At 46.8% G+C, this 27,327-nt stretch overlaps 1 protein-coding gene across 5 annotated transcripts in view; it reads right to left on the minus strand.

Moving 5' to 3' along the window:
• Positions 1 to 27,327, minus strand: part of WDFY3 (WD repeat and FYVE domain containing 3) — a 2,538,776-nt gene that overhangs the window by 447,847 nt on the left and 2,063,602 nt on the right. For all 5 annotated transcript variants that reach the window (XM_069630405.1, XM_069630406.1, XM_069630403.1 and 2 more), the window contains one exon: positions 3,314 to 3,431. In XM_069630405.1, the coding sequence (XP_069486506.1) occupies positions 3,314 to 3,431 (118 nt within the window). The remainder of the gene's footprint in view (positions 1 to 3,313; positions 3,432 to 27,327) is intronic.

A 27,327-nucleotide genomic window follows, 5' to 3' on the forward strand; every position in this document is an offset into this window, starting at 1 on the left:
CTTGCTTTACGAGAAGATGTGGAAAATGAATTGAAAAGAATGATGAATGAGGGCATAATTGAGGAGACGGATGCAGCTGAATGGATAAGTCCAGTTGTGGCAGTGCACAAGCCCAATGGGAGTTTAAAGTCATGCATCGACCGCAAAGGCATTAACAAAAGTTTAAAACCAGATAGAGTTCCACTTCCAAAAATTGATGATTTGTTGGTCAGAATCGGTGGGGCTGCAATTTTTTCAACTCCCAATCTAAAGGCAGAATACCATCAAGTTAAGTTACATCTTGACTCCATGGAACATACTGCATTCATAACTCCTTTTTGTCTATATCGGTATAAGAGGATGCCATTTGGATTGGTGTCCGTGTGAAGTGTATTCCAAAGGGGCATGAAAAAATTGTTGAAAGGTTTGACGGGAACGTGCTGTTATCAGAATGATTTATTAGTATGGGGAAAGAATGAAGACGAGCATGATGTGCGTTTAAAAGAGGTGTTGACAAGAATAGCGGAGACAGGTTTGACCATTTCACCAGAGAAATGTAAATTTAAGGTTAAAAAAGTTCAGTACTTAGGACATGAACTATCGATGGATGGGGTGAAACCAAAAGATGCAACCTTGCAGGCAATAAGGGGGATAAAAAGGAGTCGTCATCGTACATGGGTTTGGTGGAATTTTATGGAAAATGTGTAAGAGACTTAGCTGAGAGGACAAACAAATATGAGAACCTTGGTGGAGAAAGGTGCAAGGTTCTCTTGGTGTGAACGATGCAATGATGAATTTGAAGACATAAGGAATAATTTAGTGAGTGCACCGATATAAAAGGGATTTAAGGATGATTGGGACGTGGAGTTATATACACATGCGAGTGAGAGCGGACTTGGATGTGTTTTGATGCAGAGAAAAGGGGATGAGTTGCAAACGATTGCCTTTGTGTCACATATTCTTCAAGACGCCGAGAGGCGATAATCAGTTGTCGAGAAGGAAGCTTTGGCCTGCGTGTGGGGAATAGTGAAATTCAGCCAGTTTGTGTGGGGTAGAACATTTGTTGTGGTAACGGATTACAAGCCATTGGTGGGCATATTGGAAAGGAAAGGGTTGGATGGCGTTTCAAGGAGGATTGTCAGATGGATTTCTTCTCTTTCAGAGGTTGGACATGGAGGTGAGACATGTGAAGGGCGAGCTGAATGCTATTGCCAACGCGTTATCGCGTAATCCCATAGAGGAGAATGACACCACACTGTTTGAGGACGAGGGAGCAGTCTTTGTGAACTGTAAGGTTGCCAAGGAAAAGGAATGGAGAGAAGATGGAAATAAGGATGCAGTATACAAAACAGTGATGAAATATGTTCAGGAGGGCTGGCCGGTGGAAGAGGTGGATGAGCGATTGAGGGGTTACAGAAGGGTGAGACATAAATTGAGTGTGGGAAAAGGAGTATTGTCGAGGGGGGGGAGCGATCAGCAGTGCCGGAGGGCATGAGGAGAGTGATGTTGGAGATCGCTCATGAGGGTCATTTTGGTGTCAGTAGAACAAAAGGCTTGATAGAGAAAAACTTTTGGTGACCTGGATTGGACTATGATATTGAATTGTTTTTAAGGGTTGTGAGGCATGTGTGGATAGTGATAAAGCTCTATGTACCCGGGTGCCACCTATGAAGATTGTGGAGCCGCCCAGTTCAGTTTGGGATGTCGTGACAGTGGATATTTTGGCTCCGGTGTCTGTAAGGGGTGCCCGGGGAGTGTACTTAATTCTTATGATGGATTTGTTCTCATAATGGCCTGAGGTGTGCATCGTGAGGGACATTAGCTTGCGCAGGATAATACATTTCTTGGAGTCGGTCTTCTGGAGGGAAGGATACCCGGTCACAGTTACACCCCTGTGCAATATGGTCTTCCTTGGGAGGCGAGTCAGAAGTGGATCGTTTTCCCTGATCACTAGATTTGGGAGCCCTAAACTGGGTCAATCGGAGGAACGAACTGGATCCTGAGCACTTGGACTACATATTCTCACTCCCGATGCTACTAGTACTACTAGTGAGGCTGGGGAAGGGCTTTCCTTCAACCACAACAACCGTCTCCATACCCATCAAATCCAGGGGGCTTGGAGTGGGTGTAAGCGAAATCGGTCCGGGGGTCGGACCAGGTACGAGCAAAGGATCAGGGATCAAGCAGATGTTCATGGGGGAGGTGGACTTAAACTGCAACCCCCCCCCTGTGTTCCAGAAAGGGAACAGCCAGCCAGCGAAGCTGTGGCGTCGTCCACCACTGGTGGCAGTGGTTTCTCCATGCCAACTAGGGTTGGGAGCAGGGAAGAGGATTGGCTCTAGCTGTGTCTGTGCAGGCGGATTTTCCAGCAATGGTTGACAAACTTTGTTCTGTGACAACTTCCTGCTTTTAAACAGCGGGGCTTACTTCAAAACCCAGGCCGGGCCAATTACACAGGTTCCTCAGCAGTTCTCTCCACACAGTGGCCACCAACTGTGGTTGTTACCCCTGAAAGAATGCCTTTGCTGGACCCCAGAAAATCACAAATCTCTTTGATCTGGGAGTAAGACGCCCCCATGAAATTGGAAGTACTGCAGGGTTTTTCCAGAGAAACAGTCAGTATCAGGGGCACATTCTCTGCCATGGCCAGCCCCCCTTTTTCTTCTCACAACCAGAATCTTGCGCTCAGACTTGAGTTTGGGGACATCTGGCATGAAGGGTGGTCGGTTTGCAGAAGAGAAGTGGCGGTAGGGTGAGGGTGGCAGGGGTGTGGGGGGCTCTAGCACCTCCATTAGGATATTTCAGCAATACCGGTTGAAAGAGTGCTGGGCACACAGACACCCCAGACACCTACCACAACAACTATAGTTTGCTCTCACCTTGCTTCCTCCTCGATCAGGGATTTTCAACAGAAAACCTTTTCTTAGAATTCCAGAAATCCAATTCTCGGGCTCGGACCTTCCATCACACACCCTGCTTGCTCAGAACACCCCTGCGGCATGAAACACCCCACACTCTTGGGACCCCACGGGCTTGGGCCCTGGCGGGCCTCAGTGGTAGTTTTGAAGGAGGCAGTGGTAGGGGGCGTGGTCTAGAGCTGCGGTGATGGGTGTCCCTCCTGGGACAGATTCTGCAGCACCCCTGCAGCATGAAACACCCCGCACCCTTTGGCCCTGCCAGGCCTCAAGTAGCAGTTCTGAAGGAGGCAGTAGTAGGGGGCATGGCCTAGCACTCCGGTGACCCTCCTGAGACAGAATCTGGGCTAATATGAAGGGAGTTTGGCATTCCAGAGGGAAGAATAATAGCCGCTACCTCTGCAGACACTGCCACTCACCATTCGGATCTTCCCAGTCTTTGAAACGCTTTCTGAACTGAGCAAGTCTGTCGTCTGTTTGAGCGCCCATGGGTTTGGCAAGATTTCGGAAAGTCTTGGGATTGGTAAGGTCCAATTCCTGAAAAGAAAGAATATATTTAAAACTATGAAAAAGAAACTGACAAGATTACCGAATGCAACATGCAGCAAATAAGGTTGATTATATCTTACTTATGTAAAATCACTCTTTTCCATTTCTGCATTAAAAAAAGGAGGACCAGTCACTGATATATTGATTCATTGAAAGTATCAGAATTCAAATCTTTATTTTAGGACTGTATCTAGGTCTCAAAATATTTAATACACGCAATAGGTACATGTTTGCTTTGATATGGCTCAACAACTACTCACCAAATTCATAAAACACTTTAAAAATGAAGTTATAATTAAGAGAATAAGGTACAAAACAATATGTGATATATGTGATGCGGCCATACATCACATACATTCCTTTACTTACTTTAAGAACTGATAAGAATTTACTCAAATCATCCCTCCTTTGAACTCTGTATTTATTTTTGTTGTGCCCCTCAAACCTCTTTCTTGTGCATAATAACGAGTTACCCAGGCCGTACTGGGTGGTAGCTGCCCCAGTAAATAGGCAGATGAAAGCTGTTTTCCTTAATCTACTTCCTTGCAAATAGATGGCCAAAATTCCCGCCACCTTTGTGTCAATTGGTGCCCCTGAACCAAGGACCCTGACCTCGGGTGTCCAGAGAACAAATGAGCAGTCGCTGTAGGGGCAACATCCAAGTGTTACAGGGATCGGAACTTGCTTGAATATTTCTAGCATTGCCGACCTCTGCCAGAGGGTGACATATCTTTACCATGCCACCTCTAGTGTGTTGGCATTTACCTTAATGCACTTGCATCGAGCATCTTCAACATCGCAAAGTGGCCCAAGAAGGCTATGCTGGGCTCGGCAGGTGGACGTGGAATGGGAGGCTATGAGGCGGTTAGGGAACGTGGATATGGGGAGTGGCGGGGCTCGATGTGGAGGAACAAGCCGGAAGGGATGGGGTCTCGCAGAAGCAGTTAAGAGCCAAGTGTGGGCAGAAAGGCTGGGATGAGGTAGGGCGAAGGACGGTATCCCCCGTCATGGAGGAAGGGGGCTTCCCCTTTCCAAGACATTTGCATGGTGGGCACACAAAGTAAATACCTCAGACCAAAGACATGGAACCTTGACAGAGTAGTAGGTGAGGTGGGAAAAAAACAACAGCCTGCCACCTACTTTTGACAAGGCTGGGGACAGATTAATCTAGAGAAAAAGAAGAGCTGAAGGATCTGCAAGGGTCTTGCTGGATGAAGAGTGGATTACAACTGATTTAACACTTCATGTAGTTTAGATACCACGCCAAATGATTCAAAATATAGGATTCACCCCATTACTATTCTTAAACATAGGCAAACTGACAGCCCGTGCTCAGGAATTATTGGAGAGATTTATAGATTTAAGCATTTTATGGGATACATAAGAGCCCTTCAATTAGGGCAAGTACTACATGACCTTGGAATATGCTAATTTGCAATTGGTGCATCTTGGAATCTTTTTCAATGAAAACTCTACTGCCTGCAAGAGGGTATTTCAAAGGACAGCGCCTAATCATTCCCTGTGGTCAAAAGTTTATTTTGTACCTATCGTGTGTGATCAACGACATATGAGACCGGGCAGTAGTCATCACCTATTGAACCTTCAAACAGCAAGGAGTAGAAAACATAGGCATGTTATCTTTTATAAACTAATCCATCTTGTTCCAGATACTCTCATGGTATTTGCACCTACCCCTCCTTAACAGGCAATGAGATTCACCCCTCAAATCCTACAGTGATGTGACACTTCATGCTCTTCAAATGAAGCATAGCATCAATATTAGCTCAGAACAGATGTTATATGAATGGGAAAAAATGACTGGGTAGGTCACTTGCTGGGGTTGTTTCCTTTATTGAAAATGCTGCGGGTCATAGCAATAAAGAAATCCCAATGGAAAACCCAATAATATTGACCTGAGAAAGCAGAGCCAGCAAGGGAAGGGCTATTATAATTATGACCCCTCTGTATCTCAACCTACTTATCCGCCCGAGATTGCCATAAACCCCTCAACTCATAGAAATACAAACATCGACCCTAAAACACTTGATTGAAAAAATAATAGCACAAAATATTATCTGCAAGCTCACTTCTTAATATACTAAGATCTGTCACAACCAAAAGAAAGCCATTGCGATCTTAAAGCCCCACTGCTATACATAAACGGTACAAACAAATGTAGTGCCTTCATTGAAATCCCAGTACGAGACAAAAACAAACGTCTACCTTATGAAAGCAAAGACCATAAGTTTGACGTTTTTAGGCTATCAAAGACAAACACTTAAGAGGACCCCGGCCTCAATTAAAATTAAACAGCAAATGCAGAATACTTGATAGAAAAAATTGGTCGGAGGTACTTTTTTTGCTAATATTATATTAAAGTAGAAAAACAAAGTTAAAACAGTGTGTTGTGAAGGGGTCAGAAATGTGAGGCAGACACAAAAGTATGGTTTTCTCAGAATGTGCCATTTTATTAAACGATAAAGGGTGAGATAAACTCCTATCTTTCCCGATCCCATCGAGAATGTCCCTACCTGGCAAACTAGACTAAGGAGAATGACCTAGGCTCCAAAAGTCTCTGACCCTCACACTAATATAAACAAAAAAACAATACAAGTTCCAAAAAGTATTCCGTGCGACCAGAGTTATGTTCCCCTGGCTCAATGCAGGAACACTGAAAGACCAGCTCTGATCCAACCAAGTTTCTTTTTTAATTTGACACAAAAATTCCTCGTCTACTAATAGGACTTTGCCTTGAATAGTGAAAGAAGGTATTTTCATGAACACTTGTTTCAAAAACAAGTACTTGTTATTCTTCCTTCTGGTTAAGGCAATTGTCTTTCCTTATCTACTAGCCTGCCAGGATAAAACTCCTAGTTCTACAATTGTTCACTGTAGCAACGTTTGTTCCTCAGACTCTCCACACCAACATCACATGAAAAGAGAGTTGAACAATGGTTACTTTCGTTATAGTCTCTTGACTCTTGACAATTTGGGTTACAGACTGAAACCAGCCTCTTGGCTGTGGGTAATGAAGTTTTAATTTTCCCCCAATTTGTATCCCACAAAAGAGGAAATACGCCTGTGTCTCTCATAGACCTCTTCAATACAGCCTGTTGGTTAGGTTCACTATTCAAAGTTGTCTTTTATTGCTACACTATGTTTTTGGAGCGCCCCTGGGTCACCTATGCATTTAGGCCAACTGACTGGATTGACTCAGCCTCTCCACTGCTTAATTATCAGAGACGGCAAACCTCTCATGGTCTGCCTGCACTCCTGGCAGCATCCGTTCTTCAGTGGACTGATTTGTCTGCTTCTAAAGCCCCAGCATTTCTCTGCTTCGCACTTCAGAATAACGCCCGCCTGAATCGGAGTACGTCTCCCTGTCAGTCAGCTTCCCTCTTCTGAAGCCGCTTCCCATTGCAAACACTCTCCATGGTCCTCCGGCCTCCCAATTCACATCGGCATCAACTTGGCTTGCTTCTATGCTCAAGGCAACCTTTGCCCACTGGTCTGCTAGAGCCATTCCCACCTTCTCTCAGTTGCATTTCATTTCTGCTTTTAAATACCCCATTCAGGTGCTTCCCTTTGTAGCAACTACACCGCTCATTCAGATTAGTTGCACTTTGAATCTTTACTACCTCTGAGCCCATCTTCCTCGTCCCAGCACCACAGGCATTCTGGACTTTGAAGTCCCTAGAGGTATTGACCCTTTCAAACTCATTCCATTCAGACTGTTTTACCAATTGAGTGTCATATTGAAGAAATGGAAAAAATGTCTGTGTTTTATCCTTTGGAGTAGGCCTTTTATCGGAGATAGTTTCATTAACATAAGAGGTGCTGGATTTAAGTCCTCAACTCCCAAAGGGTTTATGCTAGTCTGCGTACAAGACTTGACACGTCGTCTTCTCTGGATAGTTTTGTGAGTGGGAAGTGAACAATGACAACATGTCATCAGAAATCTGGGAATCAGAAGACACTCATCCTCAGTAGAGGATGAATGCTGCGTCTCTCCTAAAGGAGTCACCACTTCCCCCTGACAGCCATCTCCTGCCATGTGATCCTCCCTCCTGATACCACCCCCAGGATTAGGATCAGGTAGTGGCTGCCTTTCCCTGGCCACATGGGCGGAGATTTTAGGTTGGGGCCAGTGATGACTCCACAGGATTCAACACAGTATCCACTAGGGCCATAGGCACACCTCTCATTTAATAGTGCACCCGGGGGGGGTTAGGGGAGGGCGTGGCGAGCAACAGCAGGATGCAGATATGAGCCTTTGGAGCTCCAGTGGCCACCCGTACTAATCCGATCATTCATCCTGAAATAGGGTTCAGACACTGACCCCCGGCACACAGAAAGCAGGGGGGAAGTAGCGGAACAACTCCGGGGTGGATCTGCTGTCTCCCGGGACCCTAATACAGAGGCCGAAAGGCAGAGCGGGAGCAAGTGTGGTGAGGTGCCCTAAGATGGACGCTGCCTGCTAAGGAGGAAGGCGCGACGTGTGGTAAGCACGAAAGCCAGAGTGACCAAACAGCCAGGGCCACAGTGAGGTCCCCAGCAACTCGGTAGTCAGAAGCCCCCTACTGCCTGAAAAATAGGGTTTGATTCTTGGCCGGTGGAAAGGGCACTGACGGCGGCACTCAGACGCCGTGAAGCACAGCAACAGTGAGGGCCCCGGGCGAGATGCAGTGATCGTACCTGCGCCAGCGTACGGGCAGGGAGACATCATCTCCTCCAGAGGAACACAGAGACACGAGAAGGTCGAGCCGTGGTGGGGAGCGGAACTGCAGTGCTCTCTCCCATGGCGTGCGGGCTGGAGCCGTGGACCCTCCCGCCTGCATTTGCAGTGGGTAGCAAGATTTCAGTTGCTCAGAGCAGGCACAGAGGAGCATCACTGTATGTCTGGAGCACGCCATGCTAGTCAATGGGGACATGATACCAACAGCTTGCAGGTCATAAGGTGGTGAGCACGCTTGGAACCCCGGGAGAAGCAGAGGAGAGAAACACAAAAGGTCTGGGCTGGGGGAGGGATGGAGAAATATGGCGAAAGACCGCAGAGAGGGCCTACTACACAGAAGGAGCTCCATGATATTCTTATCGCATAATTTTGGGCAACAAACGTGGGCACAGGAAAGAGAAAAGAAAGGGGAATAAACCAAAGAGCGCCACCTGGAGCAGGAAAAGTAATGAAAACGCAGAGTCTGGGTTAATTAGGAGTTTAACCTGAGTAGACAAGGGAGACCCCGGTGGAGACTGAAGAGGGGGTCCGAGACAGTTACTACACTCCAGCCATGTCCACCAAGAGCCAGAGACATATCATCCCAGACATAATTAGTGGGCGGGGCACCCTGCAAAAAGTTATTGCAGAGGCCCAGCCTTCACAGAAGGGACTGGTGGCCACCCACTCCCCCTGTAAGAACGCCTGGGCATGGGAGAAATATGTGGGGTAAAGGCAGCCAACCAAGGATGGACAGATGGACCCAACATCAATACTGGAAGCGAGAATAGCAGAAGTATCCTTGCAGTACAAAGCTCTAGGTCCGCACTGTAGTTGCAGCTTAGCTATTTGGGCGAAGACTTGAACCTGCCATGGGCCGATGCTCATAAAGCAACAGAAAAACAAAAAGAAACAGACATTAGGGTTACATCAGCGGAGGCAAACATACAAGTACTCCAAAAACAAGTCTCCCAACTGCTCCAAATGACAAAGACACTGACGGATAGGGCAGAAGATGCAGAGGGCTGCTCCTGTAGAAATAAGATATGTATCAAAGGCCTGCCGGAGGGTGAAGCAGAGGAGTCTATTGAGCTGTTTTTAGAGGGCTGGTTGCAAAACAAGTTGGGCACATGGGGACTCTCAAGATGGTTTGCAGTGGAACAGGCCCATCGTGTTCCCTCATGTAAACCACCACCAGGCGCTCTGCCCCAGCCAGTCATAACCCACATATTCAACTACAGGGACCGGGATGCTATTTTCCAGATGGTAAGAAGGTTCAGACTGATACGCACAGACTATGGCTCCATACTAATATTCCCAGACTACACAAAACCGGTCCAGGGCTAGCAGCGGAACTTTGAAGAGAACAAGCGAATCTTGAGATATGAGATACGCTATATGTCCTTATACCCAGCCAGACTGAAGATAATCGCAGGAGAGCAGCAGTGGTTCTGTAACTCCCTAGAAGAAGTGTGGCAGTGGTGGGAGACAGAGGGAAGCAAGACCATTAGTACCTCTGGGACCCGCCATAAACGCAAGATGTCTGCCTCCTGGAAAGCTGCAGGGAAACCACCTCTGAGAAGCATTGACCACAGACCGGAGCAACCTGGAGGAAGCAAAGTAACTGTGGCGGCAGACAGCGTGCTACGGATGACGTGCGAAGAGACAGGAGGGACAAGTGGAGATGATTCCCAGGTGGAGGAACAAGCCTATGGAGAAGATTCATTAAACCAGTCAAAGGATCCCCCCACTTTGAACACTTGACAATATACTGATGCAGGGGACGGGACTATACACTCTACCTGAGGTCTCGCAGGACCGGAATATGAGCGTCAGGGAGGGGACAGGGAGCATCAGGGACAAAATAAGCTGTGGCTAGTCATCTGAGGGCTGACCAACTCTCTGGTGCTTCTTCTTAGGTGCAGAGGAAGGCGCCCACCCCAAGCTCAGTTTGTAAGTCGACCCTTCCTGGAAGTGGAGGGCACGACGGGCGGTCAAGCGCACAGATTGCAGGTGTTGCAGGAAGGTACCCTCATGTTGGAGGGACTGGTTCAGATTTGTTTAACGGTTACTTGATTGGGGGACGGTTTTGGATTGGGAGGGGGGCAGAGTACTACTCACAGAGGTTGGGTTGCACATACACTGCAGGACAGGTATGCAATATCCTTGAGCTCCTGAAATTATTGGATCTAGAGACAACATAGATGGGTAATAGGGGGACAGGAGGGCAACGAGAACCAAAGCCATAAGATGGTTCAAGCCATAGTGGTGAGATCTGAAGAGGGCTAGAGGGAACACTGAGGGGGATGGTGACAAAAGATTAGGTGGGGGAAGGGGGAGAGGCAATTTCCAACTCAAAGTAGGGTGCGACTCGGGCAGCATAATATTGTGTGACCGAGGAGAGGAGATCGAAGGCCCAGAGGGGTGGAAATCTCACATTTTAAATGGGGAGCCTGACTATAATCACATGGAATGTGCATGGATAGGGCAGGCCAAGAAACAGAGGGATATATTGGGATCACTGAAACAGTGGGGGGCACAGGTAGCACTGTTACAAGAGATGCATTTAACAAGGGTGGACTTCGACAGAATGAAGGCTTCATGGGGCGGGCAAATGTATGGGTTGCACTTTACAACTTACTCCAGAGGGGTGCTAAAGTGGATAGCTAAAGGGACACCACTGAGGGTCTTCAAGGTCCTTTGCAACAAAGAGGGAAGAACGCTCATTCTCCTGGGCACCGTAGAGGGGAGAGAGATTTATATAATTAACTCCTACGCCCCCAAAATACATAATTACACATACTTTCTGGGGGTGGTAGCCCTGTTAGGGAGCCATATGTATAGAGACACATTATTTGGGGTGTGGGGGCGTTTAACTGCCCACCTAACCCGCAGCTAGATAGATCAGGGCCAGCGGGTTCCTATAAACCACTGGCTGGACGGACCCTGAGAAAAGCCATAGGAGACCTAACCTTAGTAGACCTTTGGAGGGAACAGGCAGGGGAAGGCGGGGCAACTCCTTTTGACACCCTCATGGCACTCACTCCTGCATCAACCTTATCCTAGTGGGGGAATGACAGATACATGGATTATGGGGATACAGTTTACCTGGGCAAAATGATATTGGATCATGCCTCTTTGCAAACCACACTGAGGAGGGGGGGGAATAGGAGGGGGTCGGTACCCAGAAGGAGACTTCGGGCAGAGGCATTACGAGATGACATTTACAGGGAAAACATACAGTGTACCATTACAGAGTTTTTTTTAACCACAAAAAACACTTGATACGAGTTTATGCCATAATGTGGGATGCGTTTAAACTCACTACCCGGGGGAAATGTATAGCCACTACCCATGGTCTGAGGGCTGAACTCCTTTCCCGCTTAAACAATGCAGAGATCAGGATACAGAGACGGGAGGGAGATCTAGCCAGAGGCTCCTCCTGTGGAGCAGAGCTGCTGCAGGAAAAGGAGGTGAGAGCTGAGGCACAGGAAAAGCTAGGAAACCATGATTACGCTCAATACGTTCAATGGGTCCATGGAGAAGGGGATAAGGCGGGCAATTATTGGCCTGGCTCCTCAGGTGAGAAAACCCGAGTCATATAGTGACTTTAATAATAACAGACAGTGGAGAGGAGATAAAAGCACAAGTAGGGATTAATAAGGAGTTTCAAAAATTGTACACTGCACTGTATACAAGCAGGGAGCAACCCGACATGGAGGTTATGGCAGATGTACTAGACCAAGCCCATCTACCAACACTGTTGTATGTAGCAGCAGCAGAAATGGAGGACCCAATTATGGAGGGGGGGGGATTGGAGTGGCAATAGTCTCCAAGAAAACGGCAATATCTCTGGGGTGACATGTACTTCCTATAGAATTTTATACGGCTTATGTGGAACTTAATATCCCTAAACTGAAAACCGTCTATTTAGTTTTTTTTTACAGATTTCATAGTTTATTACAAACTTTTATCAATTCTTCATACATAAGATTACAAAATTCATCACTTCAATTCCTGCACCCTCTTCCACTACACTTTAAACATTTCTTTCAGAAACTGTATCAACACAAAAACTCCCTGAAATTCTTTCCCACCCATAAGAAGGGACCAAACGTCCTCAGCCACATAGCATTGCCCTTTTATTTTATACAATCATCCAAGTGCCTAGTTCTGATTTCCGTCAGCCCCCTACAAAATATCTTAACGTGTTGTAATGTTACAACTTGGCACTTTGACTCACAGAATCTACAAGGGTTCTAGGTCAAGTTTGAATGCAAAGGATCGAATGACCAAAGGGTTGAATCAAAAGGACCGAAAACCAAAGGGTCGAAAAAATAAATATTTTTTTTGGGGGGTGGGGGAGGGGTCGTCCCCAAACCCCTGTTTCTGGTGCAAACACCACTTTTTTTTACTATACGAAAACCAAAAAAAACAAGAAAATTCGACCCTTTGGTTTTTCGGTCCTATTACCTTGACGCTTTGGTCATTCGATCCTTTTGGTGTCGAACCTTTGACCGGACACCTCTACAAGTCATCTTGTTTGTCTTCCTGTAGATCTTCATAATTTCGTTAGTTGGAAACAAGTTAAACCGAAATATCAAACTGTGTCCGGTACCAAGAAGAGAGGAAGAGCTTTAGATATTGCGGCCTATACCCATAGGCCTTAACTTCATTGCCTAAAGCAGATTGTAAGCAATGGATGTTTCTGTCTTTTAGGGTATGGATCCAGTCTTGCTCCAAAATTTGTTTTTTGATTTTGTCGGGGTTAGTTATCAGGGCTTCTGTATTCGAGCCTATAGATTTTAAGGTAGCTCTGCAGTCACACTCCCATTGTCCTAAGATGTCGGGCCCCATCTTACCCAACTTTGCCCTTGCACTAAGAATTTCGAATGGTGGAGAAAGGGATGCTAGCAAGAATGTTTGAAATAGGCATAGCGACTTCCAGACTGTTTTCGCATGTAACGATATTAGGCCCAGTTCATATCTGATTACTGAAGTCGCTATCAAATTTGGGAGTTTTAGGATCTTCCTCCAGAAAGCCCCTTCTAGCGAAGCCCACACCTTATAAGGAGTGAAAAGAAAGCCCTCCGCTCTGAAGATCAGAGCCGGAGTCACTTTTGCTTCAAAGAAGGTAACTACAGGCTCTAATGAGTATTTTCCAAATCTTCTATGAAGCATAATTGCTTGAGATGTTTACATAGTAGATTTTGTTTTTTTAGAACCAGAAGCCCAGGGCCATCGCCCCTCCTGTTATTGACACGAGTCCCCAGATAAATCAGGGACTGGGTTTCCTTTGGGAGTTTTTTTTTTCTCCAGGTGCCATTCGTATCTAAAGTCCCCCTTCTTAATTCTAGTACCAAATACCATAATTGTATTTTTTTTTTATTGATTTCTAGACCGTTTGTCCTCATAAATGCCAACAGCACATTCAAACTCTGCTGAAGTCCTATCAGGGTTTGATCTAAAAGGACGAGGTCGTCCGCAAATAACCTACCAATCATATGGTTGCCTACCTTAGGGGATTCACCCCGTCTAGTGAAGAGGGTAGATCTGGCATAAATAAGTGGAAAAGAGTCAGGGCCAGCGAGCAGCCTTGTTTTAGCACTCTTTTGTGGATGGGTCCCGACAAAAGACCCTGCGCATTGAGCCTAATTTTGACATTGTAGGCTGAGTATAAGGATCTAATTGCTGCTAACAAGTGCGCTGGGCAATTCCAGCTCTCCATTTTTCTCCAGAGCAGTTTTCTAGCTACACTATCAAATTCCTTTTCGAGGTCTGTAAAGGCCATGTAGATTTGTGTCCCCTTTTCAATAGATCTTCCCTTGAGGACGTTTAGTAATAACAGGTTTATGTCAATTCACACCCCCTTTGTGAAATCTGTCTGTCTAGGGTTGTATCTTCCAGAAGCAGCGATCCATTTCTGCAGATGAGTCAGCAAAACCTCCCCGAACATTTTTTCCCAAAACGTCTAGGAGCGCAATTGGGCAATAGTTTTCAGGATCTGCCCCATCGCCTCCTTTATAGATTGGCACGATCACTTCTGATTGCCACGACTTGGGAATTGTCTCCATCTTCATAATTTGTTTAACGAGGGAGGATATGAAGGTTGTCCATTCCGCAGGTGCTTCTTTGAGCATCATGTTCATGATGCCATCTTGTCCCGGAGCTCTCGATCTACTCGCTTTGTTAATTAACATCATTAGATTACCCTCGTCGAATGGAATGGACCACCCCCCTCCGTTACCCTTGGGAGGTTTATAGCGAGTGCATCCCCTTTTGGCAAACTATTTCTCGTAATGGGCAAACCATTTGTTCTCCAATACCATATTCGGCAAAGTCATCGTTTTTTCTTTGCCCTGTTGTTTAACAGTTCCCATATGGCTTTTGTCTCTCTTCTCGTAAGCTTTGCTAACATTACTTCAGAACCTTGCTGCAACAATGTAGCCCTATTGTCTGCTACCCAATTTCTACATTTTTGTTTTCTTTTTGCCATTAGGCAATTAGGGAAATTGGATAATTGAAGCGCAAAAAGGTGGAGGGCCTTTTTTATCCAATGTTTTTTTCTATGGCCATTTTTCATCATGCATGTGGCAATGGTATTTTTCCAAACCCTTGATGGGGTTATTTTTGGTTCTAAATTCAGGTAGCAAGGCAACATAGTTAACACCCTCATCTCTCTTCTCCAAGTTCACAGAATTGGTGTTTAGGTCCCCAACGTCAGCCGGCTTGAGTCTTACTCGGTTGCAACCATTAGAAACTTGTATAGAATGCTGCCATAAGTTGTTCCGCCTTTTAGTCTACCACCCTCGTATGGACAGCCTCAGGAGAGAGTGGTGGCTATTTTTTTGTGGGTACATTCTCAAAGAAGTGACTCTTGTCTAGTGATGGGCATACAAACACGTAGTCTAAAATGGATGAATTAACCCTGTGTGACCAGGTTGGGCCGGGTGGGCAATCGCCCTCACATTGTCAAGTCATTAGATGCCATTAAATTTAGCCACGCCAGTGCCCTCCTATTTCCAGATCCCTTTTGGCCCACCTCTTCATTGATCCTCACCCCCATGCTAGATAAACAAGGTGCATTCACACACATGAAGTCAATCTTATTATGGCTTGATTAATGTAGGCACCATAGCCATCATAGACTAGAGCACTATCAGCCAATTCTCTTGCAAACAAAGAATGTCCATTTCTCCCCAGGTGATGTCTTCATCAGCCGCCAAATGGGAGAAACCTCTGGTGTTCCAAAAGCCATGTGTCCATCCAGTCTCTGTTTTTTGATCGTAATCAATTTCTTGCCTCTTCGATTCACTTCTCCCTCCCTCTACACCTTTAGTTTGCGAGGGGTTAATGATTCGCTTTCCCATGGTGTTACTCTTAAAGGTTATTTTGAGAGGACCCGCCCATTTGGGTAGAGGACTGTTTCCATCCAGTGCCTCACTGTCCCATTCTTGTGATTTCTCGGAGGTGGGGCGAGTTTCGCACTTAGACCTTTTAATTGTTCCTCTTTTTGCTTTTGAAGGACTAACATTTGTCTCACTTTGTATAAGGGGACTGGCCTCCAGAGGTCTTTCTCTGGTAGTCGGCTTCATCATATCGAATCCCCACGGATGAAGTAGAAGGGCTCGCCATAAGAGGGTAGATTTAGCCCCTCTCGATGATAAGTGCAAGATTACTCTATCAGTCTTTCTCTCATTTATGAATTCCACAATTGTTATATCCCCTGAATGGAGAAAGTGGAACGAGGGGATGTGAGGAAACAGCTTCATCACGTTAGATCTGTTCAGAATCAGCCCATCGTTAAGGTGGGGGAGCCTTTCTAGAGCCTTAGTTTGAGTGGGGACCTCTTATCCTCATATTGCTTTCGGGTCTCGGCTCTCCTTTCTTGACTCTCAAATCTTAAAAAGGCGGTAGGCTCTTTTTTAATCATTTATTTCCCCTTGATTAGAGCCGACTTCACCACCCCTTCATTTCTTCCTTCTAACAGGGTTGGTTCAGTGCTCACTTTTGCACCCATCGACAGCCTTCCTTCTTCCAACGTCATGAAGTGCAGCTCAGATTGATAATTAGCGGCCCCATCACAAAAAAGCAATGAAGGATCCTCATTTAGTGAGCCCGATCTTTTCCATATTTTCTGCTAGTCTTGAGTGGGGCAACTCACTAGAAGTGCTGCTTAGGAACACCCGAGAGCTGCTGGATCTTCTTTTTGGCTTGGCTGTTGCCAAGTTTTTTGATTTGCGGTCAATTGGCTCCACTATGTTGGCTTCTTCCAGCCTCTTGTGCCTTTTCCTCTTCCGGAAGATTGGAAAGGCCCCTTTAGCCGGGGCCTTTGACTCGCAACTTCGCCGTTGTCAAAGATTTAGGCAAAGCCCCTTCCTTTTGCATGTTATTCATGCTATTTTGAACGTTCAATGGCCCCTCGATGTCGTTGTTGTCATCAGAAGCCTGTGAGATCGCAGGATCCTTTTGAAGGCTAATCACCTTTACTGGAGCCTCCTTGTCGACCCCCTTTCTGTTTCTCAATGCATCCTCATCTGCTCTTGCAGTATTATTTTCAGGCTGGATCAATTCAGTGTTAATCAAGGGCGTCAGGAGGGGGAAATCAGAAGGGTCCATAGATAGCCTCCCAGCCTTCTGAATGTGGATAGAGGCCTTAACTTGCAACAGCTTGAGTAGAGAGTCCAATAAGCGTTTTTGCTCCTCTCTTTCCAGATTGAGTGCTATTGTAAGGTTTTGGTGTATTCTTTGGAACATTCCGTATCCTGTTCAACTCTTGCTTGGAGTGACGTAATAAAGAATTCCATCTATATCAATTTTGAATTGATTAAGGCCAGCAATGTAGAATGGTCCTTCAGGTTTTCATTTAGTATGTCATAAAACTTCAGAAAGGGAGACAAAGCCGTTGTTAAAGCTGCCATCAAGTTGGATTGCGGGTTGAAGGCAGTTGAATTTAGAATAGGCATAGGACCTTTTGAGGATCTTGGAGAGAAGAGCGAGTCCTCCAATGAAGAAATAGAGGAGGATATTTCAATAGGGGCCTCTTTCAAAAAATTATTTGGGTGCTGACACAGGGCTTATAGCCGGTGTCGTAGGTCTAATTGGTAGAGGGCAGAGACACTTCTCAGGCTGTCCCCTTTGCCCCTCTGCCATATTGTAACGCTCACCTGATTCTCGCAGAGGCGCCGGTCTTGACTGGGCGACTACCGTATCTTCAAAAGTGATGTGTAGCACCCGGTTGGCTCTGTGGGCTGGACCTCTGTGCACTGTATGCCTGACTCGAAGAGTAAGATGTCTTAGGTAAGTGAACGCCGAGCTCTCCATCTGCCTCGGGGCAGGGTGCTGTAACCAGTTTCTTCACTGGATAGGTAGCGCAGGCCTCTTGACTTCAGAGGACTGCTGTCCGTCGTTTACTTCACGAACGGTGAGTTCCGAGTATTTCAAATGTCTTTAAAAGTCTTTTGTAATGCTGTCTCTTATTTTGCAGGGTTCCGGCGATGGCGGTTGACTGGCTGAAGTGAGTTGAGGATGGACCCGTATGCGGAATAGAAGCGCCTGGAAGCGCGTAAGTAAGCGCTTGTTGCTTGCTTCACGATGCGCACTAACTGTCCTTTTATTTTGCAGGTACCAGTTCGGAGCTGCTGAAGGATGCCGGAATGCCCACTGAGTTCGGCGTGGATGGAGTAATGGCACGTGAGTATTTAACGTTACCCAATGTCTTTAAACGCACCTTCTTTTGTCTTACAGAAGCGGGATGCAGCCCCGAAGGCCTCCGGAGCGTGTGAAGAGTTGGTAAGCTTTTGTCTTTCAGATGCCGGAATGCAGTGTGATGACCTCCGGAGCGCGTGAAGAGTAGGTAAGCCTTTGTCTTTCAGATGCAGGAATGCTGCGCGAGGCGTTGATGACAGCCGATGGACCAGGTAAGAGATGCGCCGTCACTGAAGACCGTAGTGCTAACCTGTTCTTTCTTGTCTTTATAGATGTTGCTGAAGACTGGATTCAGGATGGTAAGCCTTTTTCCTTTAGGCCCAGGATCAGATGCAGAAGACACGATGAGCGTTCTGCTGCAGAGGATGCAGAATAACGCAAAGCAAGATTCATCCATCGGGTGTGGTTTAAATAGCCTCCTGTAGTGCTTAGGTGTCTCCTTCCACAGCCACGCCTAGGTAAGAAAAGAGTTCCTGCTTTCCAGAAGAGTTCCAGTGTTCTGAACCTAGGGAGTGGCTCCTGCCCCACCCAACAGGAAAAGTAGTCCCAAACAGAAGAGGATCAGGGGTTCAACTGGCAGGTAAGTAAGCAGCATGGTCTGCTGCAGGTAAGTCCACCCAAGCATTATGAGCCCGGCGCTTGCAGCGCTGGGACTGGGCATATTTATGAGCCTGGCGCCACTGGCGCCAGGACAGGGTCCAAAAGGTCCCAATTGGGACTGGCTGGCACTCGGAACCTGGGTTATGGGTCTGCTTCCAAGGGATTTGGGTAAGTCCTGGCCTTTTGGAAGCAGAGATTATGACAGTACCCCCCCTCAAGGCCCCTCCCAAACCGGGCTTCCTCGGGGGTTTTGGCTTGTCAGGAAATGTTTGATGAAATCTTTTGATTAGACGAGGAGCTTGGACATATTCTGCAGGTTCCCAGGATCTTTCTTGAGGGCCGTAGCCTTTCCAGTCAATTAGGTAAAATAGCTTAGATTTGGAGATCTTGGAGTCCAGGATGCTTTTGACTTCAAACTCGAGTTCTCCATCAACTAGGATAGGTTTTGGGGATTTAGTTAGTCGGGTTTGAGGTTGCACGGGTTTTAAAAGAGAGACGTGGAAGACCGGATGTATCTTCATGTGAGGGGGCAAGTCCAACTTGACCGCTACTGGGTTTACTATGGTAGTGATGGAATAGGGACCAAGGTATCTTGGGTTGAATGTGCGTGGTCCTTTTAGAGGTAGATATTTGGTGGATAACCAGACTTGATCTCCTACTTGATATTGGGGGGCTTCCTTCCGATGTTGATCTGCTCCTTTCTTGTATTGTTCCTTAGTCCTTTGAAGGTGAGAAACGGCTTCCTTAAAAGCTTGGGTGATTGTAGAGTGCAGGTAGTCTACTGCTGGTGTTCCAAGATCTTGGGGTGGATCCAACTCTGAGGTTCGAGGGTGACAGCCGTATAAAAGAAGAAACGGGGTTTTCCCAGTTCCTGAGTGGACAGAGTTGTTGTAGGCATATTTGGCTATCCAAAGGATATCTTTCCAAGTTTTTTCAGTTTGTTGCAGCATGCAGCGTAAATACTGTTCCAGAGTTTGATTGGTCCTCTCGGTTTGTCCGTCGGTTTGAGGGTGGTGACTGGTTGATAATCTCACATCAATTTGAGCCGACCGACAACAACTTCGCCAAAAATGAGAAATAAATTGACTACCTCGATCTGAAATTAGCACTGAAGGAAAACCGTGCAGTCGGACGATGTTTTCGAGAAATTCTCGGGCCAGAGTTGTTGCTGTTGGCAAGCCTTTGAGTGGAATGAAATGCGCCATCTTGGAGAATAAGTCCACGATTACCAGGATCGTATTGTATCCGGAGCATGGAGGTAGGTCGGTGATGAAGTCCATAGAAAGCGTATGCCAAGGGCGAGGTGGGATGTCAATAGGGCGTAAGAGGCCGGCTGGTCTTTCCTTTTGACTCTTGTTTTGGGCGCATACTCCACAGGACATTATAAAGTCTCTGATATCTTTTTTCCAAGACGGCCACCAGAAGTAGCGCTTGATCTTTTCTGAGGTTTTGGCCATACCGGGATGTCCTTCCATTAGAGACTCGTGATAACAAGAGATCACCTTTTTCTGTAAATCTGTGCTGGGCAGGTATAATCGTTCTTGGAAATACAATAAGTTGTCCTTTACTGCAAAGTCCTTTCCCTGCAGATGCCAATTCTGTATTTCTGCTGGAGTTATAAGTTGCCTGGTTTTATCCTTAATTTCCTCTATGGATTGTGTGGTTATTACACCCAGAATTCTTTGTTCGGGAATGATAGGTACAGGTTTAGGGTTGGTCAAGTGTTCCTCCACTCCCATCCGAGAAAGGGCATCAGCTTTACTGTTTTTTGTACCAGGTCGATAGGTAATTATGAAGTCAAACTCGGCAAAGAATAGTGCCCAACGGAGTTGTCTAGAGGATTGGGCTTTTGCGGTTTTCAAATATTGCAGGTTTCGGTGATCCGTAATCACAGTAACGGTCTGTCGGGCCCCCAGAAGATAATGCCGCCAAGCCTTAAAGGCAGACTTGATAGCCAGAAGTTCCTTATCAGTAATAGTGTAATTGATCTCAGGAGGCGAGAATTTGCGAGACCAGAATGCCACGGGATGTAACTGATTGGTTACTGGGTCCTTCTGTGATAGAACTGCCCCCATGGCAAGGCTCGAAGCATCAGTTTCAACGATGTAGGGGAGTTCGGGGCGAGGATGTTTTAGAATTGGTGCAGAGATAAATTTTGTCTTCAAATTCTGGAAAGCTTGTTCCGCCTCGGTAGACCAATCAAAACGTTTGTTTTTCTTTAACAAGGCGGTGATGGGCTGGACTATTCGAGAGAATTCGGGGATAAACCTGCGGTAAAAGTTGGCGAAGCCTAACATGCTTTGAACCCCTTTTACGGAGGATGGTGATGGCCATTTGAGAATTGCATCGACCTTCCTTGAATCCATACGCACTCCACTAGGGGATAATATGAATCCCAAGAATTCAACTTCAGTCACGTTGAAAACACATTTTTCCAACTTAGCGAAAAGTCTGTGTTGACGCAACCTCTCGAGGACCATTTTCACATGTTTCCGATATTCAGATTCCGATGAAGAATAAACGAGGATGTCGTCAATGTAAACGACAACACATACATCTATGAGTTCTCTGAGGACATCGTTCATAAAATATTGAAAGGCGGCCGGGGCATTGCAAAGTCCGAAGGGCATGACCTGATATTCAAATAGCCCATACTTGGTGCGGAAGGCCGTCTTCCATTCATCGCCCTCTTTTACTCGTACCAAGTGGTAGGCTCCTCTAAGATCCAGCTTTGTATATATGCATGCTCTTCTGACTTGGTCCAGGAGTTCAGGGATTAAAGGTAACGGATATCTATTCTTAACGGTGATCTGGTTCAGGGCGCGGTAATCTATACAAGTTCTAAGGTCCCCTTCTTTTTTTGGAACGAAGAACAAAGCTGAAGAAGCAGGGGACTTAGAAGGACGAATAAACCCATTTGCTAGGTATTGATCCAGGTATTGTCGGAGGTGAAGGTTCTCAGGCTCGGTGAGGGCATAAATTCTGCTACACGGAGGAGTAGATCCAGGTATCAGGTCTATCTGGCAGTCATAGGACCTATGAGGAGGTAGAGAGTTAGCCTGATCCTTCCGGAAAACATCTTGGAATTCTAGGTATTCGGGAGGTAACTGGGGAGTCTCCGAAGAAATTGCTGCTAGAGCAACACCAGGTGGAGGGTGACAAGTAGAGACACATTCTGGGAACTGAACCGTTCTTGCTCGCCAATCGATCCGAGGATTGTGTTTCTCTAACCAAGGTATCCCTAGAATAATCTGGAACTGAGGGGCCTTGATCACATCGAACACGATCTTCTCATGGTGTCCATCTTAACTTACTAGCGTCACTTCTTGAGTGCTATGCGTTACTGGTCCGGAGGCTATCTCCGTACCATCCACCGTAGTAATGACGTCCTTTACAGCCTTGGGACAAAGAGTTAGATTCATCCTCAAAACCATTTCATGATCCACATAATTGCCGATGGCACCGCTGTCGACGTAAGCTTCAATCGCATGTAATCGATCCGGATGATCAGGGCTAATGAGGACCATAGGTATCACGAAATGCGAGGTCACGGAACTGGTTTTAACGCTCGGCAAGAGGACCTCTATTCTTGTCGGGCGAGGTCCTTTCCCTGCTCAGAGTTTGTGACCTTGGTAACTGCAGCTCCTTCCGCCTTCTTGGCTGGTTTCACCGGACAGTCTCGAAGAAAGTGCCCTGAGTTTCCGCAATAGAGGCATAATTGCAACTGTTTTCTCCTTTCCCGCTCCTTTTGTGTTAGTGGTCCTTTCAGGCCCCCTATTTGCATGGGTTCCCCGGAGTCTACTCCTTTGGAAGGAGTTGGTGGTTTGGAAAATACTCGAGCATCAAACTTGGAACGATCGGCCTTCCTGTTCTGCAGTCTGTGATCTATTTGAACGACTAAGTCTATATAGTCCGAACAGTCTTGTGGGGGATTCACTACTTGGGCTAAAACGTCTTTGAGCTCTCCACGTAGACCTCTATAAAACAGCGTAATCCTTTTGTCCTCAGGCCATTGAGTTTCCACTATTAGTCTGTTGGAAGATGCAATATAAGCCAAAAGGTCTTGATTACCCTGTCGCAACGAAAGAAGCTCATTGTCCAAGGCCTGCCCCTGTGAATGTCTTGCGAACAGTTTTTCCATACTAAGCTGAAAGGCTTGAAAATCATGGAGAACCGGATCATCTTGATTAACTAGAGGGATCGACCAGTCTGCCGCATTGCCACTAAGGTACGAAAGCACAAAAGCTACTTTAGCTTGATCAGTTGGAAAGGCTGCTGGCCGGCATAAAAAATGCAACCGGCACTGATTGATAAATACTGCAAACCTCTTTGGGTCACCAGAAAATCGTTCGGGCGGAGCCAGAGGTACATTCCCAGGTAGGTTGATCTGCACTGGATTCATAGGGGATGTTGAAGGAAGATTTGCCCCTGATGCGGGTAACGGGGTCTGTCCGGCTTGTGACTGTAGCAATTGTCTAGCAAGATCGTCTGTTTGCTCCTTGGAAATAATTAGTTCCCTTCTTAGAGCACTTGTTTCCTGACGAGCTGCATGCACTTCTGCCCTTAGTTCCCCAAGTAACCGGGCTAGGTGGTCGGTATCCGAGGTTTCCATAGCGCCTGGGCGAGAGTTTTGCGGTGAGCTTTGCGTTCTGTAACGCTCACCTGATTCTCGCAGAGGCGCCGGTCTTGACTGGGCGACTACCGTATCTTCAAAAGTGATGTGTAGCACCCGGTTGGCTCTTTGGGCTGGACCTCTGTGCACTGTATGCCTGACTCGAAGAGTAAGATGTCTTAGGTAAGTGAACGCCAAGCTCTCCATCTGCCTCGGGGCAGGGTGCTGTAACCAGTTTCTTCACTGGATAGGTAGCGCAGGCCTCTTGACTTCAGAGGACTGCTGTCCGTCGTTTACTTCACGAACGGTGAGTTCCGAGTATTTCAAATGTCTTTAAAAGTCTTTTGTAATGCTGTCTCTTATTTTGCAGGGTTCCGGCGATGGCGGTTGACTGGCTGAAGTGAGTTGAGGATGGACCCGTATGCGGAATAGAAGCGCCTGGAAGCGCGTAAGTAAGCGCTTGTTGCTTGCTTCACGATGCGCACTAACTGTCCTTTTATTTTGCAGGTACCAGTTCGGAGCTGCTGAAGGATGCCGGAATGCCCACTGAGTTCGGCGTGGATGGAGTAATGGCACGTGAGTATTTAACGTTACCCAATGTCTTTAAACGCACCTTCTTTTGTCTTACAGAAGCGGGATGCAGCCCCGAAGGCCTCCGGAGCGTGTGAAGAGTTGGTAAGCTTTTGTCTTTCAGATGCCGGAATGCAGTGCGATGACCTCCGGAGCGCGTGAAGAGTAGGTAAGCCTTTGTCTTTCAGATGCAGGAATGCTGCGCGAGGCGTTGATGACAGCCGATGGACCAGGTAAGAGATGCGCCGTCACTGAAGACCGTAGTGCTAACCTGTTCTTTCTTGTCTTTATAGATGTTGCTGAAGACTGGATTCAGGATGGTAAGCCTTTTTCCTTTAGGCCCAGGATCAGATGCAGAAGACACGATGAGCGTTCTGCTGCAGAGGATGCAGAATAACGCAAAGCAAGATTCATCCATCGGGTGTGGTTTAAATAGCCTCCTGTAGTGCTTAGGTGTCTCCTTCCACAGCCACGCCTAGGTAAGAAAAGAGTTCCTGCTTTCCAGAAGAGTTCCAGTGTTCTGAAACTAGGGAGTGGCTCCTGCCCCACCCAACAGGAAAAGTAGTCCCAAACAGAAGAGGATCAGGGGTTAAACTGGCAGGTAAGTAAGCAGCATGGTCTGCTGCAGGTAAGTCCACCCAAGCATTATGAGCCCGGCGCTTGCAGCGCTGGGACTGGGCATATTTATGAGCCTGGCGCCACTGGCGCCAGGACAGGGTCCAAAAGGTCCCAATTGGGACTGGCTGGCACTCGGAACCTGGGTTATGGGTCTGCTTCCAAGGGAGTTGGGTAAGTCCTGGCCTTTTGGAAGCAGAGATCATGACACATATAAGCTGATTCCACCTCTTGCACAGGTTCTTCATGCCCTTTATTCTCCCTTTTCAATGTTGTTACCCATCATGCCTAGGATTGAACAAGTAGGTTTGGGTTTTGTTTTAGTGGCAGACATCTCACCACCTAGGTTCTTGGCCCTCGAGGGAGCTAGCCCATCACCAGGGCTGACGAATAGTTATTTTACATACCGCCATAGATCAGACGTGTTTGTGAGATTTTCCAGTACTAGAGGACAACGCCCCTGTGGTCTTGCACCAAGGCTGTCAGGGATTGCAGATTCTACTGGGCTGCCGCAAGGTTTGGGGTACATCAAGCACTTCAAGCAACCTCAGTCTCTTCTCCATCGGGGATTTCGTGGAATCTAGTGCTTGCTTTGGAGAGCTCCTCTCTTCCTTTGGTACCTGGTCGGGATTCCCCACTGCTGTCTATATTTCAGCGTCAGTCAATTCGAGGGCATTAGTTAGTCTCCCCTCCTCCCTCCTTGCTGCAACTGTGATTATTTTTAAGTACCGACAACGTCTTATGCCCGATTGGGCACTTTGTGGGCAAAAACCTGAGTTCTTTTTTGTTAGGTGCAATTTTCCTTTTTAAATTCTGGGTAAGGCCTGTACATTCAATACCGTTTCTGGAGACATTTGATATTTTTTCTGAGTGTCAGGTGTAGGGGCTGGCGACCGCCCACCCCCCCTCCACCCCCCGGACAACTGAGGACTCTGACTTGGTTCTCCTAGGGCCCTTTCCATTTATGAGCGTTAAATCCCCCTTCCATCTCACCTTGTTTTTCAATTGCAGACGGGTCAGTGGTGAGAAAATCGGGAACGTCGGTTCTTCCATGTAATCTCCAAGGTGAGGGACCAGCTCCAGACTCCGGACTCCCAGGACAGTGGAACACTCTGCAGCACTCCGCTCTGCGGAATGGCAGCAGGTTTAATGCAGCAGCTCCTCCCCAGAAAGCAATGGACGGTGTAGAAAGACAGTGCAAGATGCCAAACGCCAAGCAGAGAACATTGGAACACTGTGCAGCACACTGCAAAATCATCTATGCTAATGCCTTCCAGACAAGACAACTGTCAGAGTCCATGCATGAAGCAGTAATCGTGGTGTTAGCCAAACCGGGGAAAGACCCACATAGTTGTGAATCTTATCGTCCCATTTCTCTCTTTAATGTGGACGGAAAGATAGTGGGTAAAGTTTTAGGTAACCGGCTAATGAAGCATGTAGGGGGCATAATACATCAGGATCAGTGGGAGTGGCTCTTCAAGGTGCTGACTATATTGGGAATGGGCCCGAATATGCTACAATGGATCAAACTCATGTAAAAGAACCCGTTAACAAGGGTGAGAAGGGAAAAAGAGATGTCCCCCAGATGGCGCCTGGAGCGGGGCACACAAGGCTGTCCCCCTTCTCCTAATCTCTTTGCCATCGCTCTAGAGCCCCTGGCGAACATTTTTCAGGATAAATTCAGGGATGCAGGTATCACGGTAGAGGGACAAACACAAGTCATTTCCCTATACAGGGATTACGTCCTCTGATATGTGCATAACCCAAGTTTACACAGTCCATACATGATGGACGTTATAGCGAATATGGTACAATTGTCAGGATTTCTTCCTAATAGGGATAATCAGTGGGATTCCCCCTCGGATCCCTGAATGAGACATATATACACACACATCACGATTCCGCGGACACTTTCCAATATAATGTAGGGAGAACAATCACAGACATATGCGAGAAAATTAAATTCTGGAGCAAACTGCCTCTCTCACTCATCGGGATGATAGCGGTCTGCAAAATGGCCATTCTGCTGCAATTTTTATATTTATTTGTGAATATAATACATGGGTTTCGAACCCCCTTCTTTAGGCAGTTGGATACCATGATCTCTGGGTTCCTGTGGGTGGGTGAGGGGAGGGTGACTGTACCTCCTTGGACACGTTGAGGAGGCAACATCATGACAGCGATCTTTCCCTACCCGATTTCAAACTTTATTATATGGCCTCTCAACTACAACAAGCAGCCAAATGGGATATCCGAGCGTGGGGTGGGGGATCGGACAGGCTCCTACTAGGTCCACCCGGGCAGTACCACACGGGCATGGGAGCGCTTTGGGGAAACATGGGGGGATCCTGAGCATCAGGAAGGACAGTGGTGCAGCAAGTATGGAAAAGGGCATGCCTTAAACTGAAGCTGGGGGCGGGATATAGTCCGGAAATGTGGTTGAGGGCATTCCCCGTCTTAGAAAAGGTATTACATGATATGGGCTCCAAGAGATGAGAAGGAGCAAAGCTTGAGACACCGGGGGACATATTCGAGGGGGCACTACTGATGGCATTCTCAGCCTGGGCACAAAGGTATCCCATGAAGAGGGGGCAGTTTTGAAATTTGCACAGAAATCTCGAAGACAACATAGAATGCCCAACATAAATATATTCAGTTCAATATAATACGTTGGTTATATATGACACCACATAAACTACACATGATAGATGCAAAAACTCTGCATACTTGCCGAGATGTAAAGGAGAGTCTGCACCATTTTGGCATATGGTGTGGACATGTTCAAGCATGGCTCAGCATTGGCAGTCTGTGATAGAAAAGATCATTGCTATTGGGGAGACCACTAGAGTGTATACCTAAAGTATGTTTGCTGGACCTGCTAGCAGGGGGAAGCAAAGCAATCAAACAGAATAGCACAGTTTTTAATAGTGCTGGCGAAATGCCCAAAGGCCCACAGATCCAACAATGGGCCTACGATGTCAAAGTATGCAACATCAGAAAAAGCTGTGATGCAAAAGCAGAGAAGGGATGAGGCATCAGACAACATGGAACTGTGACGGGGGCAA

The sequence above is a fragment of the Ambystoma mexicanum genome, chromosome 6q (assembly GCF_040938575.1).
Source record: "Ambystoma mexicanum isolate Mex_15411 chromosome 6q, UKY_AmexF1_1, whole genome shotgun sequence".
Classification (NCBI taxonomy): domain Eukaryota; kingdom Metazoa; phylum Chordata; class Amphibia; order Caudata; family Ambystomatidae; genus Ambystoma; species Ambystoma mexicanum.